We start from the raw sequence: 15,000 nt of genomic DNA, 5'->3' as shown, positions 1-15,000 counted from the left end.
TTTTTTTTATGACTTGCAATCAAAAAGAGTAATTGTTTGTTAAAATGTGTGTATATTGATTTTGAAATATTGTTTTATTAATAAGGAAACATGTTTTATCAATAAAATATAACTAATATTGCAATTTTGGTATACTTTTTACAAACCCTTGAAGTTAAAAATACACAAAAATTGTAGGTTATCACAATATTGTGGCCAGGGACTGTATATATATATATATATATATATATATATATATATATATATATATATATATATATATATAAAAAATAAGTTATTCCTGATAAATAGATTCTTCCTGATGAACCTACTGATGGAAAAACACTGTGTAGAAGAAAGAACAAATTAGATAAGTGTTTTTACTAATTTATTATTGCTCTGTTTTTTAAGAACATTAAGCACTCTGTTTGTAGAATACACTAACATAATTTTTATATATATATATATATATATATATATATATATATATATATATATATATATATATATATATATATATATATATATATATATATATATATACACATACATACATATTCCTATAGTAAGCGGCTTAGATATACAGTTTGTGGTAAAAAACTCTTCACTTTTTTGTGGTTTTTAAACTGACAAAATTAAGGTTAGATTATAACAAAACGCAAGAAATTTAATTACGGAAATTAATTAAGATTAAAAAACCACAAAAACACAAATTAAAAGACTGAATGTTTTTAAAAATATTCTGAATGTTTTTATTTTTATTTTTTTATCGTAAAACATGCGCATAGTGTTGCTACATCAATTATCTTATAGCCTGCTGCAACAAGGAAGGGCTGCTACATCGACTATCTTATACCCTGCTGCTACAAGGGAGTGCTGCTACATTGACAATCTGCTTGATTTGCAACGGAGTGCCGCTACATGGACTGAGGCTTTGGATAGGGCAAGCAGTCTATCAAATAATAAAAAAAAAACTTTTTAAATTCTTTAACAAGTTTTTTTTAAAAGTCTTTAAAACAATATTTCGGACCTTTAAAACAATTTTTTTTTTTTTTAAAAACATAAAACTGACGTTTTATGGTAAAAACTTAAAAACGACCATGCAAGAGTATATGAGGGGTTTAGTGCTAAAAGTACTTAAGTCACAAAGTAAATGTTTTGAGAAAATCTACTTTGATCAGCCATTTTAAATCCTTGTTTTGAACTGATATATCTCTGATCAAACTAAATTTCCTCAAAACATTAATTTTGTGACTTGAGTACTTTTAGCACTAAGCCCTTCATATATATATATATATATATATATATATATATATATATATATATATATATATATATATATATATATATATATATATATATACTAACGTCCATAATTATTCGAATGACAAACTTTTTCAAAAAATTCTTCGGGTGAATAATTTTTTAATGTTTATTTTTGCATTATTAGATAATTTAATATATAAAAATTATTTTGATTAAAATGCTTTGACTAAAATCATTAAAATAATAATAATGCTAAAATGGGCGAAACTACATAAAAAATGGACCATCAATGAATGAAAGTGTGGACCGATGTGTCGAAATTTTTAAACCTTAGATTTCATGAGAAGGGTATTTGTTTAAAGAAAAATTGTTAAAATTATAATAAATCAGTGTGAATCATTGACTGCAAAACATGGTGGATGTAGTGTTAGGGTGTGGGACAAAATAAGATGGAGTGCTACAGGTGACATTGTAAAACAAAGAGATTAATGACAAAAGTAGTTGGACATTTTTAATATATCAAGCTAAACTTTTGAAAAGTTTAATGGGAAACATTCATTTTTTTAAAAGAAAACAACCTAAAGTTTAAACCCAAAATATATTCTTCAAAACATTGAATATATATATTAGATTGAGTTATTTCCACATACTTTGTATCATTAGGCATAAGTTAGAGTTTTTCTCCCAATAGTAAAACTTTGGTATCTTATATTGAAAAATATGACCATTCAAATAATTATGGACAGTAGTGTGTGTGTGTATATATATATATATATATATATATATATATATATATATATATATATATATATATATATATATATATATATTGAAATGCATTATTAAAAATCAACAAGTTATATATATATATATATATATATATATATATATATATATATATATATATATATATATATATATATATATATATATATATATATATATATATATATATATATATGTATATATATATTGAAATGCATTATTAAAAATCATCAAGTTTTAGAAGAACAAATTAAAAACAATCTTTAAAGCAATAAAATGAAAAACAAGTATTGAGTTTACTTTATATTCAAATTGTCTTCTCACTCTAAGCTTGCTTACTTCAAGTTGACTTTCTATGAATGCACTCTCTCCATCTGATTCCTGAATTTAAAATATTTTTTATTTATACATAAATCGATATTAAAATATAATAAGTTAATTATACAAATATACATTATAATTATGCTAATATATATTATAATTATACTAATATACATAATAATTACACTAATATACATTATAATTATACTAATATACATTAGCCTATATATTTAAACATATTTTTAAATGTAAAAATACTTCAGCATCAAACAATTATTTTTAACAAAATTTATTAAAAAGATAAAAAAGTTCATTAAAAATTAAAAACCACCAACATCTTAAGTTGCCTGTCACTATTTTTTATAAATATTCAGTGGAGTTCTTGCTTATTCTAGTCATCTTTTTTTAATAGGACTAAGTGTAGACTAGAAATATTGTGTGTAAATAAAAGCAATATTGTAAACTAGTGATCGACCGAAACAGATAAATAGCCGAAACTGAAAGAAACCGAAATTTCGGGTTCTCAAATTTGGTGCCAAAACCGAAACAAAAATTTCGGCAAATATCTTACCAAAACTGATAGCGAAATTTCGGCTAGTCAAAATTTATTTTATTAGTTAAATTTAATTGCAGGTTTATCCCAAATTGAGATTTAATACATTTGGCAATATAAGTTAATAGCGAAATTTAACAACTGGCAGATTTTCTCCGCAAAACAAGATTTTTTTAAGGTATTTGGTGAAAATTCTCAATATTTTTACAAAAATTCTCAAAATATTTTGTGAAAATTTAAAAAAAAAACAGTTTCTAAATTAGATAAATATCGGTTTTCGGTATGTTTTTCAACCAACATTTTGATTTTTAAAAAGTACCGAAACCAAAATTTAAGTATCGGTTCAAATTAAAATTTTGGTCGAAGCCAATACCAAAACAGGGTTCAGTCAATCACTATTGTAAACTATTGATAACATTCACTTTTCTACTTTCCGATAAAGCACATGGACATGACATATATGCCAACAGTTCTTTCACTTGAATTAAGTGCTTACTTCATAAAAAAATAGACCGCCTTTTTTACAACAAAGTCTCAAATATAAAAAAACAATTCACAAAAACTTTGCTTTTATCGTGTTGCAATTATTAGAATCTTATTTATTACAGGAGCCTAAAAACTAATAACATTTTGAAAGGTAAATAATAATAAAAAAATAAAAATACAAATAAATTGAAATAAAATAAAAACCTGCTACTGAAAAAACAATGTTGGAAAAACTCTAAGTTAGAGAGCAACAAAATAAGATAATAAAATTCGAAATAATTTGTTCTTTCTAAAGTAAATTTTAACAAACAACTTTTAAATAGATAATTCAAGTGAGAGCACGACAAAACTAATTTTAATGAAGTTTTTGTTTCTTGTAAACATTTTACTTCAATTATTAAATGTTAGTTATTAAACTTTTATATTACTAAAATGTTTAATAATAATAGTTTATATTACAGTAAACGTAGATATTACCTAATTAAATAAATAAATAAATAAATAAATATATATATATATATATACACCATTTTATTTATTTATATAGCTTGTAACTTTTATTTGTTTGTGGTGAATTAAACCTAATAACTCTGAAAAAATTAGTGTTGTTACAACTATTAAATAATTTGACTGTCAACTAAATGATTTTGGGACTGCTTTAAATACTTATTAAATACTTCAAATAGATCAAAATCTTTACAATCATCATTTAAAATGTGATTTTATAGATGCATTTAGATTTTGGAGCTTTAGAACTTAATTTTCATACAAGGCCCCAGGTTTTTCTGGCTCCCCAGGTTGGAGCGGCCCTGTATGAAAGTAATTATGAAATTCAAAAGCAAAACAAAGGAACAAAAAACTAAACAAAGGAAAAAAATAAGTAATTAATGAAATACATAACTGAAAGTTTAATTTAGTATAACTTTTTTTTCCTGTTTTTTTCAAGGTACTCATGAAAGTTCTTACGGTCTTACCATAGAGCACCGTGGAAGAGCTTAAATAATGCTAACATGCTATGAATTAGATAAAACTTTAAGTGAGTAAACAAAAAACTAGGCAATAGTTATAATAATACATACTATTGTCATTAATTGAACAAACAAAAATTAAAGATTGAAAAGTCAAATGGAATAAAAAGATATTAGGATTTTAAGATTTTTACTTGACTAAATCGAATTTTAGTTGCTTAGTAGGAAGTGCATAGTCAATTTAATCGACTTACACTTTAAAGCCATCATGGAAAAATGAAACTGCTACCAATATATATAGAGGAGTTGGTTACATGGACAACAAATTTACAGCCATGACGATTTTTCAAAGTTGACTAATTTTGACTTTCAACTAAACTTTTAGACTTTTATTCAACTAAGTCAAAGTCGATATCAACACGAGAAAAAATTCTCATTGCTCTACACATATTAAAAATATAGATCACAGTAGACATTAACTATGAATATGCTGTTTTGAGACCGTTAAGAAGATTCTTCAACACATTACCCATCGCGCAACCCAACTAGTACTATATACTCATATGACACTGCGCTTGCCTTAAAAATTAAAATTACTAAATTAAGTAAATAAAAAATAATATAAAATTGCTTAAATTTTTTAATAGAAATTTTGATGGTGATTTACTAAAAATAATTAATGCTACACTAAAAATAATAAAAATACGTCAAGATTATCAATATTATCAATACTTAATTCTTAAAATACCTTTAACACCATAAACTTTGCATGCGTTTCAATAAACTGCAGATATAACAGTAGAATTTTTGCGAAAGGTGAAGAGTTGTTGCAAAATATTTGCAAAATTTGGAGTTCCTTTAAGGTGCTGGCTGCATCTTTTAGTGCCAGCTGCAATCAACAAACAATGTGTGTAAGTGAGAAAATTGTTGTACTTATTTTTAAGCTGTAGCTGAACACCATGTTTCCATCCAGTTAGAACATTTGTGCGCTTCATAGTTATGCCTACCATAAAAGGCGCTATATTTTCTGCATGCACTATTAGTTGATTATTGTAGTTGTCTAGTTATTCTTCAGTTCTTCTACAAAATTGTATTCATTGTTATCATTGTTACTATTGCTAAATAGGTAGGATATTTCATCTTCTATATGTACTAATTCCTCACCTTCAGATTCATCTTCTAGATTTTCTACAGTGGTAGCTATTCCTAGAGACTTTTTTGGAGGATCCCATTTCAATTCGGTTTTTAAAAATTTTAATATTAAAGCTGTCAGTTGCATTGCATTAGGTCAAGTTACACTTTCTATTGCTAGAAATCTAGTTTTAATATTTCCATTAACAGAATAGGGCAGATAAATAACCATTTGCTCCTATCTATAGGCATCGTCTACAATAGTGCTAAAAAAGTTAGAGATCGAGAATTGTATTCTGAGTCATTTAGCAAAACATCTGATATTGCCATTCCAAAATCTACTCCTCCTTGTCTATTGTTATATATTTTCCAAATATTCACACTTTTCATTTTATTAAATTTTACTGAAAACTCTTAATCGGAAAATGGTTTTCCCTCCTTCAACACACCATACATGTTTCGAAACAAAAGTTGCTAACATGTTTTTTGAGCTTCTGTCAAAAATATTTTGACCTGTTGAACTTTGCTTAACTTATTATTTTTTCTATTTCTAAGTTTTTTGTCGACCTATTGCGAGGATGAGCTTGAAAATATAAAAGTGATTTGCTAATTGTATGTGGAAAAAAAAAATTTAGATGTTTCTAAAAAAAAACTTACCTATGACATCATTTTCATAACAAAACTCTTACAAATTAAACGCACATGAATAAATTATAAAGTCTGTAGATTGCAGCAAATATTTTAAAGATTTAAATCATACTAAAATGGAGATGGCAAGCTTTGATTAAAACTACAAAGTTAGTTTTTCTTGGTTTACATTTATTATTTTGTTTTAATAAAAAAAATTCAACCCAAAGTTGAATTTTTTTGATTAAAACAAAATAATAATTTTGTTTTAATCAAAAAATTTCAAGCAGTTTTGCGCTACGCAAAAACTTATATCTTTTAGAATATTTAAATTATCTTTTGATTGTCGTTAACGTGACGTTTATTCAGAAGAAATAAAGTCGTAAGTAAAAGCATTTAACCGCAATTGTAAACTAATAGATTTTTTGTTAAAGAAACAGTTTGTTAAATAACTTTTTTGTTATTGTTAAAAATTAGTTAAAAAAAATTTAGTGTTTTAATAAGTTTTATCTTAAGGAATTAAATATATAAATTTCTTTTAAATATAAAATTTATTTTTAGTCATAATAGTTTAAAAAATGTACGATTTATTTTAATGTAAATATTTTATTAATAAGATATTTTGTTTATTGTTAATTCAATAACCTAAAGTTTTAATGACGTTTGTTTAATTTATGAAAATACAGGGTCGTCCACAGTTATTTTCGTCGCGCCCATAATTATTTTCGTCGCGTCCATAATTATTTTCGTCACGTCCATAATTATTTTCATCGCGTCCTCAGTTGTTTTAGCTGGGTCCATAATTATTTTCATATTTCAACAATATAATTTCTCAAAATATTATCTTTAAAAAATATTACAAAAGAATTTTTTAAATAAGCAATAATTGCTTAAACTACAAGTTCTAAAGTAGAATAAAGTTTAAATATTTTAAAGAATAAAAATAACAAGTTATGACAGATTCAAATACATATAATCAAGAATCAAATTTTAATGAAATAGTTGAGTTAGAGAGGCAAATCAATGGTCGTGCTTCTTATAAGAAAGCAACTATTGAAAGCATTGAAACAATAAAGAGGATGGTAGCTAATAAAGAAAAAAACGTTGATATTTCACAAGCTACTGGGCTTTCTTTAAGAACAGTCCAAAATTGGGTAATGAAACTTTCAAATAATCCCGATGCTAAACCAAAAAAACCTGGACCTGTTGCGAAGATTAATACTGACCGTAGAAGAGAAATTGAACCGTTTGTATCGGCAAATAATTCCCTTACAGCAATAGATATGAGTGAATTAATATCCGAAAAAAATAAATGCTCCACAACAACTATAAAGAGAGAATTAAAAAATATGGGTTATACTAGAAAGAGATTAAAACCAATTGTGGCTGCAAGAAACTCAGCGATGGTTATAGGACAGAGATTTCTATATTGTACTCATGTTTCTTCTATTAATGATAATGATATAATTTTTATTGATGAAACCGGTTTTAACCCTCATCAATCAAGACATCATGGATATGCATTAAGTGGGAGCACACCTTATATCACTGTACCAACACAAAGGGGAAGAAATATAAGCCTTATATGTGCTATTTCCGTAGAAGGTATTATATCATTTCAAATGAAAGTAGGATCTTTTGATGCTGTCAGTACGAAAGAATGGATTAAAAATTCATTGATTCCAGCCCTAAATAATCGAAGATATATTATCATTATGGATAATGCTCGATTTCATCATTCAGCTATTGTAACTTCTGCAATTCAAAATGGAATGTGTGTTGTTCACTTTCTCCCACCATATAGTCCGCAACTCAATCCGATTGAAGAACTTTTTGGGGTAATAAAAAATAGATACAATAGAATTATTCCAAGACCAGCAACAACGGGGGATATGGAAATGGACATATCAAATATTCTTTTAACATCTCGTAATGAATCACTACAAGGATTTTATACACATATGCGTGAATGGGTAGTAAGAGGAATCCAACGGAATGAATTCATTTAAATGAAATTTATTGACTATCTTATATCTTTATTTACATCTTTGCATTTACATCTTTGTATTTATATCTTTATTTACTTATTTGTATTTTTTCAAATTCAAACTGTAAAATTTTTATTAAAATAAAATACGTATATTTTATCTAAAACGTGTTTTGAGTGAATCTAAACCTATAACACTTTTTAAATTAAACTGATAGATTTGTTTCATTTTCTAAGCAATAAAAAAATCTTTTATAATATCAAATAATTTTAAACGTGACAAAAATAATTATGGACGCAGCGAAAATAACTGTGGGCGCGACGAAAATAATTATGGACGTGACGAAAATAATTATGGACGCGACGAAAATAACTGTGGATGACCCTGTAAATTACGATCACGAATATGTTATCGGTAACTGATAAACAACAAAAAAAAACTCTTTCTTGTTTAAAAACATTAAAATGAATTCACATATTAAATAAGAAAAAATTTATTAACAGTTAATAAAATAACCAAAAACCAACTGTAAAATCATAAGAAAATAAACAAACATTATTTTACGTTTCATGAAAAAAATATTTTTTTCAAAATAAAATTTAGTTCATATTTGAAAAAAATAATAAAAATGATTTTTTAAATAAGAACTTAGATTTTATTTGTAACTTTTGTTATAGTAAGAAAAAAACAAACTGTTTGTATGATTTTTAACGCGTTGATAAAATAACTTTAATTACAATGCGGTACTTGAAAAGACGCGAGTGACGCAACATCTAACGATGCAAAATATATTTGATGAGTTGAGTTACTTAGAAATGCGTTACGCATTTTCGCTACGCAGCGAAATCTCGTAACAAGGCCTGGAATGGGTAATGTCAAATAAGCGCTGCAATTATTTCAGTGAACAAACAACTTATATCACAATATGTTTTTTTTTAAAAAATCATTTGATTTGGAAAGACATTAGATATATCTATCTGATTATTATTTTGCAAAGTTGTGACATGTTTAAATATTTTGTCAGAATCTAATAACATTATACTTTTGGGATTTTAAAATGAAAAAAGCTATTTACTGTTTGCAGGGACATAAAACTAGAGTCTATCTGATTTGTAACATTATCTATAACTATGTTAAATACAACTGTCTATAACTATGTTAAATACAACTATCTATAACTATGTTAAATCTGTAACTATCTATAACTATGTTAAATACAACTGTCATCAAACAGCTTTTTTGTCCTTTTTAGTTGTGCTTTTTTGAAGTTAATACTATGTTCCACTTTATAGTAGGAGCTTTTGCTTTTGCAAAAACATTATCAAAATTATTATGATTTTATTTCTTTTATTCTATTCTGTAATAATGAACAAACTTTATCCATATCTATGTTTTTAGATCGCAATAAATTTGAAACAAGAATTAATTGTGCTAATATTTTAATAATTGAGACCAAAATGCAAAGAAAAGCTAAACAATCGACTTTCTGTTCACTTGTGATTTGTCTGCTTTTTTTTTTTGCTTTCCAAAAAACTTTTAGATAAAGCTTTCGTTACATCTACATATCTATATTTAAAGGCTATAGAGAATGATAATTGAGATGTCCAGCGGGTAGGATTTAGTTTTTTTGATGTTACTTCTGATTCTCTTGTTATTTTTGATAACATGTCCCACCTATTTATGTTAATACTAAAAAATGTATATATTTTTGTATACTGAAAAAAAAGTTACTAATATCTAGTACACCATTTATAGCATCATTTACAACTAAATTTAAATTATGGACAACATAATGAGTTAATTTTTTTCTATTTTTTTTATTCTTGATAGTGCTCCAAGGGCACTCATGTTGCATGCCTCATCATAACCTTGTCCGATATATTTCTTCATATCAAGACCAAATGGTTTAGTATATCAATAATTTGATTTGATATTGCACTTGCTGATTAATTGTTAACTTAAAAAGCCGATAAATTTTTCTTCTATCTTCATTAGCAAAGGAGATCCATTCATGTTAAAATAAATTTTATTTGTTGGTCTGTTTTAGATAAATCTTGAGTAGTATCAACAATCATTTAAAAAAAAAGGGAGCTAAATTGATATCATTGATAATTTTTCTTTCTAAACTTTTTGACAAATGGCAAGTAATTTCATTCTGAACTTGAGATAATATTCTACTAATAGTTGAACATCTGATAAAAAATTACCCTTATAAATATCTTCAAGATAAATATTTTGTTCTCTAAAAAAACTACAATTCTTTGCTAATTTCAATGTTTTTCTAAAACTTTTGATTAAAATGTTTATTTCTATCATCAAAATGTTTGTTTCTCTTATCAAAATGTTTGCTTCTTTCATCAAAATGTTTGTTACCTTCATCAAAATGTTTGCTTCTTTCATCAAAATATTTGTTTCTTTCATCAAAATGTTTGTTTCTCTTATCAAAATGTTTGCTTCTTTCATCAAAATGTTTGCTTCTTTCATCAAAATGTTTGTTTCTCTTATCAAAATGTTTGCTTCTTTCATCAAAATGTTTGCTTCTTTCATCAAAATTTTTGCTTTTTTCATCAAAATGTTTGTTTCTCTTATCAAAATGTTTGTTTCTTTCATCAAAATGTTTGTTTCTCTTATCAAAATGTTTGCTTCTTTCATCAAAATTTTTGTTTCTCTTATCAAAATGTTTGCTTCTTTCATCAAAATGTTTGTTTCTCTTATTAAAATGTTTGTTTCTCTTATCAAAATGTTTGTTTCTCTTATCAAAATGTTTGTTTCTCTTATCAAAATGTTTGCTTCTTTCATCAAAATGTTTGTTTCTCTTCTCAAAATGTTTGCTTCTTTCATCAAAATGTTTGTTTCTCTTATCAAAATGTTTGTTTCTCTTATCAAAATGTTTGTTACCTTCATCAAAATGTTTGCTTCTTTCATCAAAATGTTTGTTTCTTTCATCAAAATGTTTGTTTCTCTTATCAAAATGTTTGCTTCTTTCATCAAAATGTTTGCTTCTTTCATCAAAATGATGGTTTCTTTCATCAAAATGTTTGTTACCTTCATCAAAATGTTTGTTTCTCTTATCAAAATGTTTGTTTCTTTTGAATATTTTAGAGTAACAGTACCTTTTTTTTTGCTCTTTCCATTGTTTCAAAGTTAAACAAGCATTTATGCGAACCCTTTCAAAAGGCTTTCAAAAATAAAATTAAAAAAATGAAAAGAAATTTCATGTTTTTTATTTTATTTTTTGAAAGCCTTTGCCAATCATTAATATTCTGTATTCAAACACTTTTTTTTTCTTGCTTGAAAATAACCAACAAGGTTGACAGTAAACTAAGTTTTGTTTGGTGAGTAGCATAACTAAGTACTTTTAATAAATATTTCTGACTTTTTTTGTAATTTATTGAGAAAGAACATTTTTTAAGAATCTTTTCAGGAAAAGGTAGTTTAGGTCGACAAGGACCAACAAATAAAAAGAATTATTTTTCGTTTACTGTTATAATCTTTAAAATTTGCAAAATTAGAAGGATTTAGCTCGCAAACAATTTCAGATGAATATAATCATTTTACGTGTTTCAATGGTACTTTTGCTATATTTAAAATGATTGATATTTCTATTTCAGAATACTTTTCGGTCGTGTTGACATTTTTATCTACTATTTTATTAATTTTTTCTAGTTTTATTGTGTTCAAAGATGAAGCAAAAAAAGATGAAGCAAAAAAAGATGAAGCAAAAAAAGATAAGAGTTGTGGTATTTTTAGCAGCTGTTTTTCAAATGTTTCCTTAGCTATTTTTTTATTTTTTTTTTTACTTTTTTTATTTTCATTTATTTTCACAATTGTCTTTTAAAAAACAAAATAATTTTTTAAATAAATAAACAAAAACTAAAGAAAAAAAAAAAAAATTCATAACACATAAACTACAATACTTATGTATTGTAGTTTATATGTTATGAATTTTTTAAATACAAAAAAATGAATTTTTTAAATACACAAAAAAGCTGAAAAAACTAAATTCAAATACAAGACAAAAAATGTGATATTTATGTTGATATTAATTTAAAAACTAATTAATTCAACATTACAAAAAAACTCTTAAAAACTAAAAAAACTTTTAAAGCTTTAAACATTCGTGGATGAATGGAAATGAAATGAATAAAAAGTTGCTCACTATTTAAAGAAATAGTTGAGACTATTACTAAAACTAAAAAAAATAATCTGAACAAAATTTTCAGTTTCTTGGCTAAACAAAATAGCACAAATTGTTGAATGTTGTCAAATGTTATTTTTTATACTGACACTTTTTGTTTTAATTTTCCTTAGTCGCCTTGGGCCCCTACAAACTCTCCTCCCCTGGTTTTGCTATGCTACTGCTCTCAACCCCTAAATCTATTCTATATAATGAAATAATATTTATTAAGAGCAACCCCTAAAAAGTTACTTTTAGGCAACCCCTATTTTTAGAGATCACTTAAGAGCCTAAAACATCAAACGGGTCATTAATATTATTGAATGTTTTTTAAAAGTATATCGTTTATCAAAATTCAAAAATTTATCATTAATTATAATCATTAAAATGCACAAACATTTTCAGAATCTTTTGCAATGTCATCATTCCTTGTATCTCCTGCACTGTCAAAAACTGGTGTCATCTCTCCTGCAGCATCATTTCTTGTATCTTCTACACTGTCAAAAACTGGTGTCGTCTCTCCAGAGGCATCAGCAACTAAAGTATTCATTTTACATAAAATATCTAAAAGTAATATTATATGTAATATAAGCATAAATATTGTAATGTGTATTATCTTTTATTACGTACATTACATTAAAATGTAAAATAATTGGTTGCTATAAAAATAATACAACCTTCAGCAAAATATAGAAAGCGTTGAGGTAAGTTATCTGAATCTATAGCACAAAGAAGATATATGAGAGGTGGTAGAAAAACCTTAAGACTACAAAAAAAATGCCTCTTGACAGGCTCTGAAATAAAAAATGATTAAAGTGGGCCCAAAATATGCCATTTAAACAAAAAATGACTAGAGCATGACAGCAATTAAAATTTGTTTGTAATAGGATTGTTAACAAACCTACCGATATGTTTTAAAGCTTTAAAATAGGATTTCAATCCTATTGAGGATTGTACAACAAAAAATTCTTAAATGCAAAATGTTAGAAATAAATAAAAAATAGTTAAATGCAAAATCAGGAAATTCTTATGTGGTATCAGGAAGGCTATCAAGAATAATTTTAAAAGTTGAAAAGGAATATATTTTGTATAAAACAAATATATCATTATTATTGGTTTTATCGTGCATTAGATAGATGCTGAGACACTAAGGCTATTGCTCTCAACATTTCCAAAGCTTGATAAGTTTGGCATACTGGTCTTCTTCATAAGCTCTCCTCTTACAATCAGGTAACATATTTAGATTATTAAATCCTTCCATACCAATCGTAGTTTAAAAGTTGTTCTCTATGGACAGCACTCAACTTCATATTCTGTATCTTCAGGGGTTCCTCAATGTTCTATCCTTGGCCCTATACTTTTTTTGATTTACATTAAAAATCACCTAGAAATTCTCACACCTAAAGTGGCATAAAATGGATTGCTTGGAAGAGGGCATTTGAACTTAAAAAAAGGATCTCACTTCTAGCGATCTCACTTCTAGGATCCACTACAGCATGGGGCTCTCAGTGGCTGGTGAACTTTAACTCAGATAAAACTCAATTTTTTTCAGCTAACTGTTATCGCAATAATCTAGATCTTCCTATATTTATGAACGGTATGCACTTAAGTCTTCTAACCTTCATCTTCTAGGATTAACTCTTACTTCCAATTTTTCTCAGAAACCATATATTAAACATTATCACATTTCTCTTTTCTATAAATACTATGATGGGCACTGCTCTAAAGAGCTAGTATCTCTTGTGCCATCTACTAAAATTCATTATCATGTACCTCCTCATTAAATCTATTCATTCATTATTAAATTCATTTAAATTCATTAAATTCTATTAAATTCATTATCATGTTCCTCCTCATTAAATTAAGTCTCATCCTTTTTCTGTGACTGTTCCTTAGTGCTTCAAAAACTCTTATTTGTCTAATTTTTTTCCTTGAACATCAGTTTTTTGGAATTCACATCCTTCAGCTTGTTTTCCGGATTCATATAGTTTGCAATCTTATAAGTCGTCTGTTAATCGTTATCTTGCTCTATAAAATTAATTTTTTCTCTTCCAGTAACTCTATAATTTCTTCTACATTAAAGTAACTTTAAAATATATCTACTGTTTGATATCTATCTTTGTTGCATTTATCTCTATAATATGACTACAATATATATACATATATGTACATATGTATATATATATATATATATATATATATATATATATATATATATATATATATATATATATATATATACACACACATAATAGCGACATAAAGTATATATATTATTTATATTATATAAAGTATAGTTAAATAATATACTTTATATAATATATATATAAATATATATATACATATATATATATATATATATATATATATATATATATATATATATATATATATATATATATATATATATATATATATATATATATATATATATATATATATATATATATAGGGTATTTCCATTTCAGTGAGTCAAAAAAAATGAAATTTAAAAACATATTTTTTCAATTCAGAATTCAAAAGAAGATAAGTGATATTTTGATCCAAAAAATTTATAGAAGACAAGTTTTTCTTCATGTTTTAATTATTCAAACTTCGTAATAAATAAAAAAGATTTTTGAGACAAAAAACAAAAATTCTTATTACATGTGATTATGATGTTTAAAGTTGATTTTATGGCCCAGATTTTTTGATTTTTAAAGATAATGATGTCTTTTAATATTTCATTATCATAAATTG

The 15,000-nt window shown here is 25.5% G+C and overlaps 1 protein-coding gene across 2 annotated transcripts in view; it reads right to left on the bottom strand.

Annotated features, from left to right (window-relative positions):
• Positions 1-15,000, bottom strand: part of LOC100204954 (collagen alpha-1(II) chain) — an 86,912-nt gene that overhangs the window by 66,638 nt on the left and 5,274 nt on the right. The window contains exons 2-3 of one of the 2 annotated variants that reach the window (XM_065791359.1): positions 12,659-12,825; positions 2,311-2,391 (exon numbers count right to left, since the gene is read on the bottom strand). In XM_065791359.1, the coding sequence (XP_065647431.1) occupies positions 2,311-2,391; positions 12,659-12,825 (248 nt within the window). The remainder of the gene's footprint in view (positions 1-2,310; positions 2,392-12,658; positions 12,826-15,000) is intronic. The other variant, XM_065791360.1, reaches the window with a different exon arrangement.

This window comes from Hydra vulgaris, chromosome 02 (assembly GCF_038396675.1).
Source record: "Hydra vulgaris chromosome 02, alternate assembly HydraT2T_AEP".
In the NCBI taxonomy this organism is placed as follows: Eukaryota; Metazoa; Cnidaria; class Hydrozoa; order Anthoathecata; family Hydridae; genus Hydra; species Hydra vulgaris.
The sequence above is the reverse complement of the archived record's forward strand: the minus strand, read 5'-3'. Positions and strand labels throughout refer to the sequence as shown.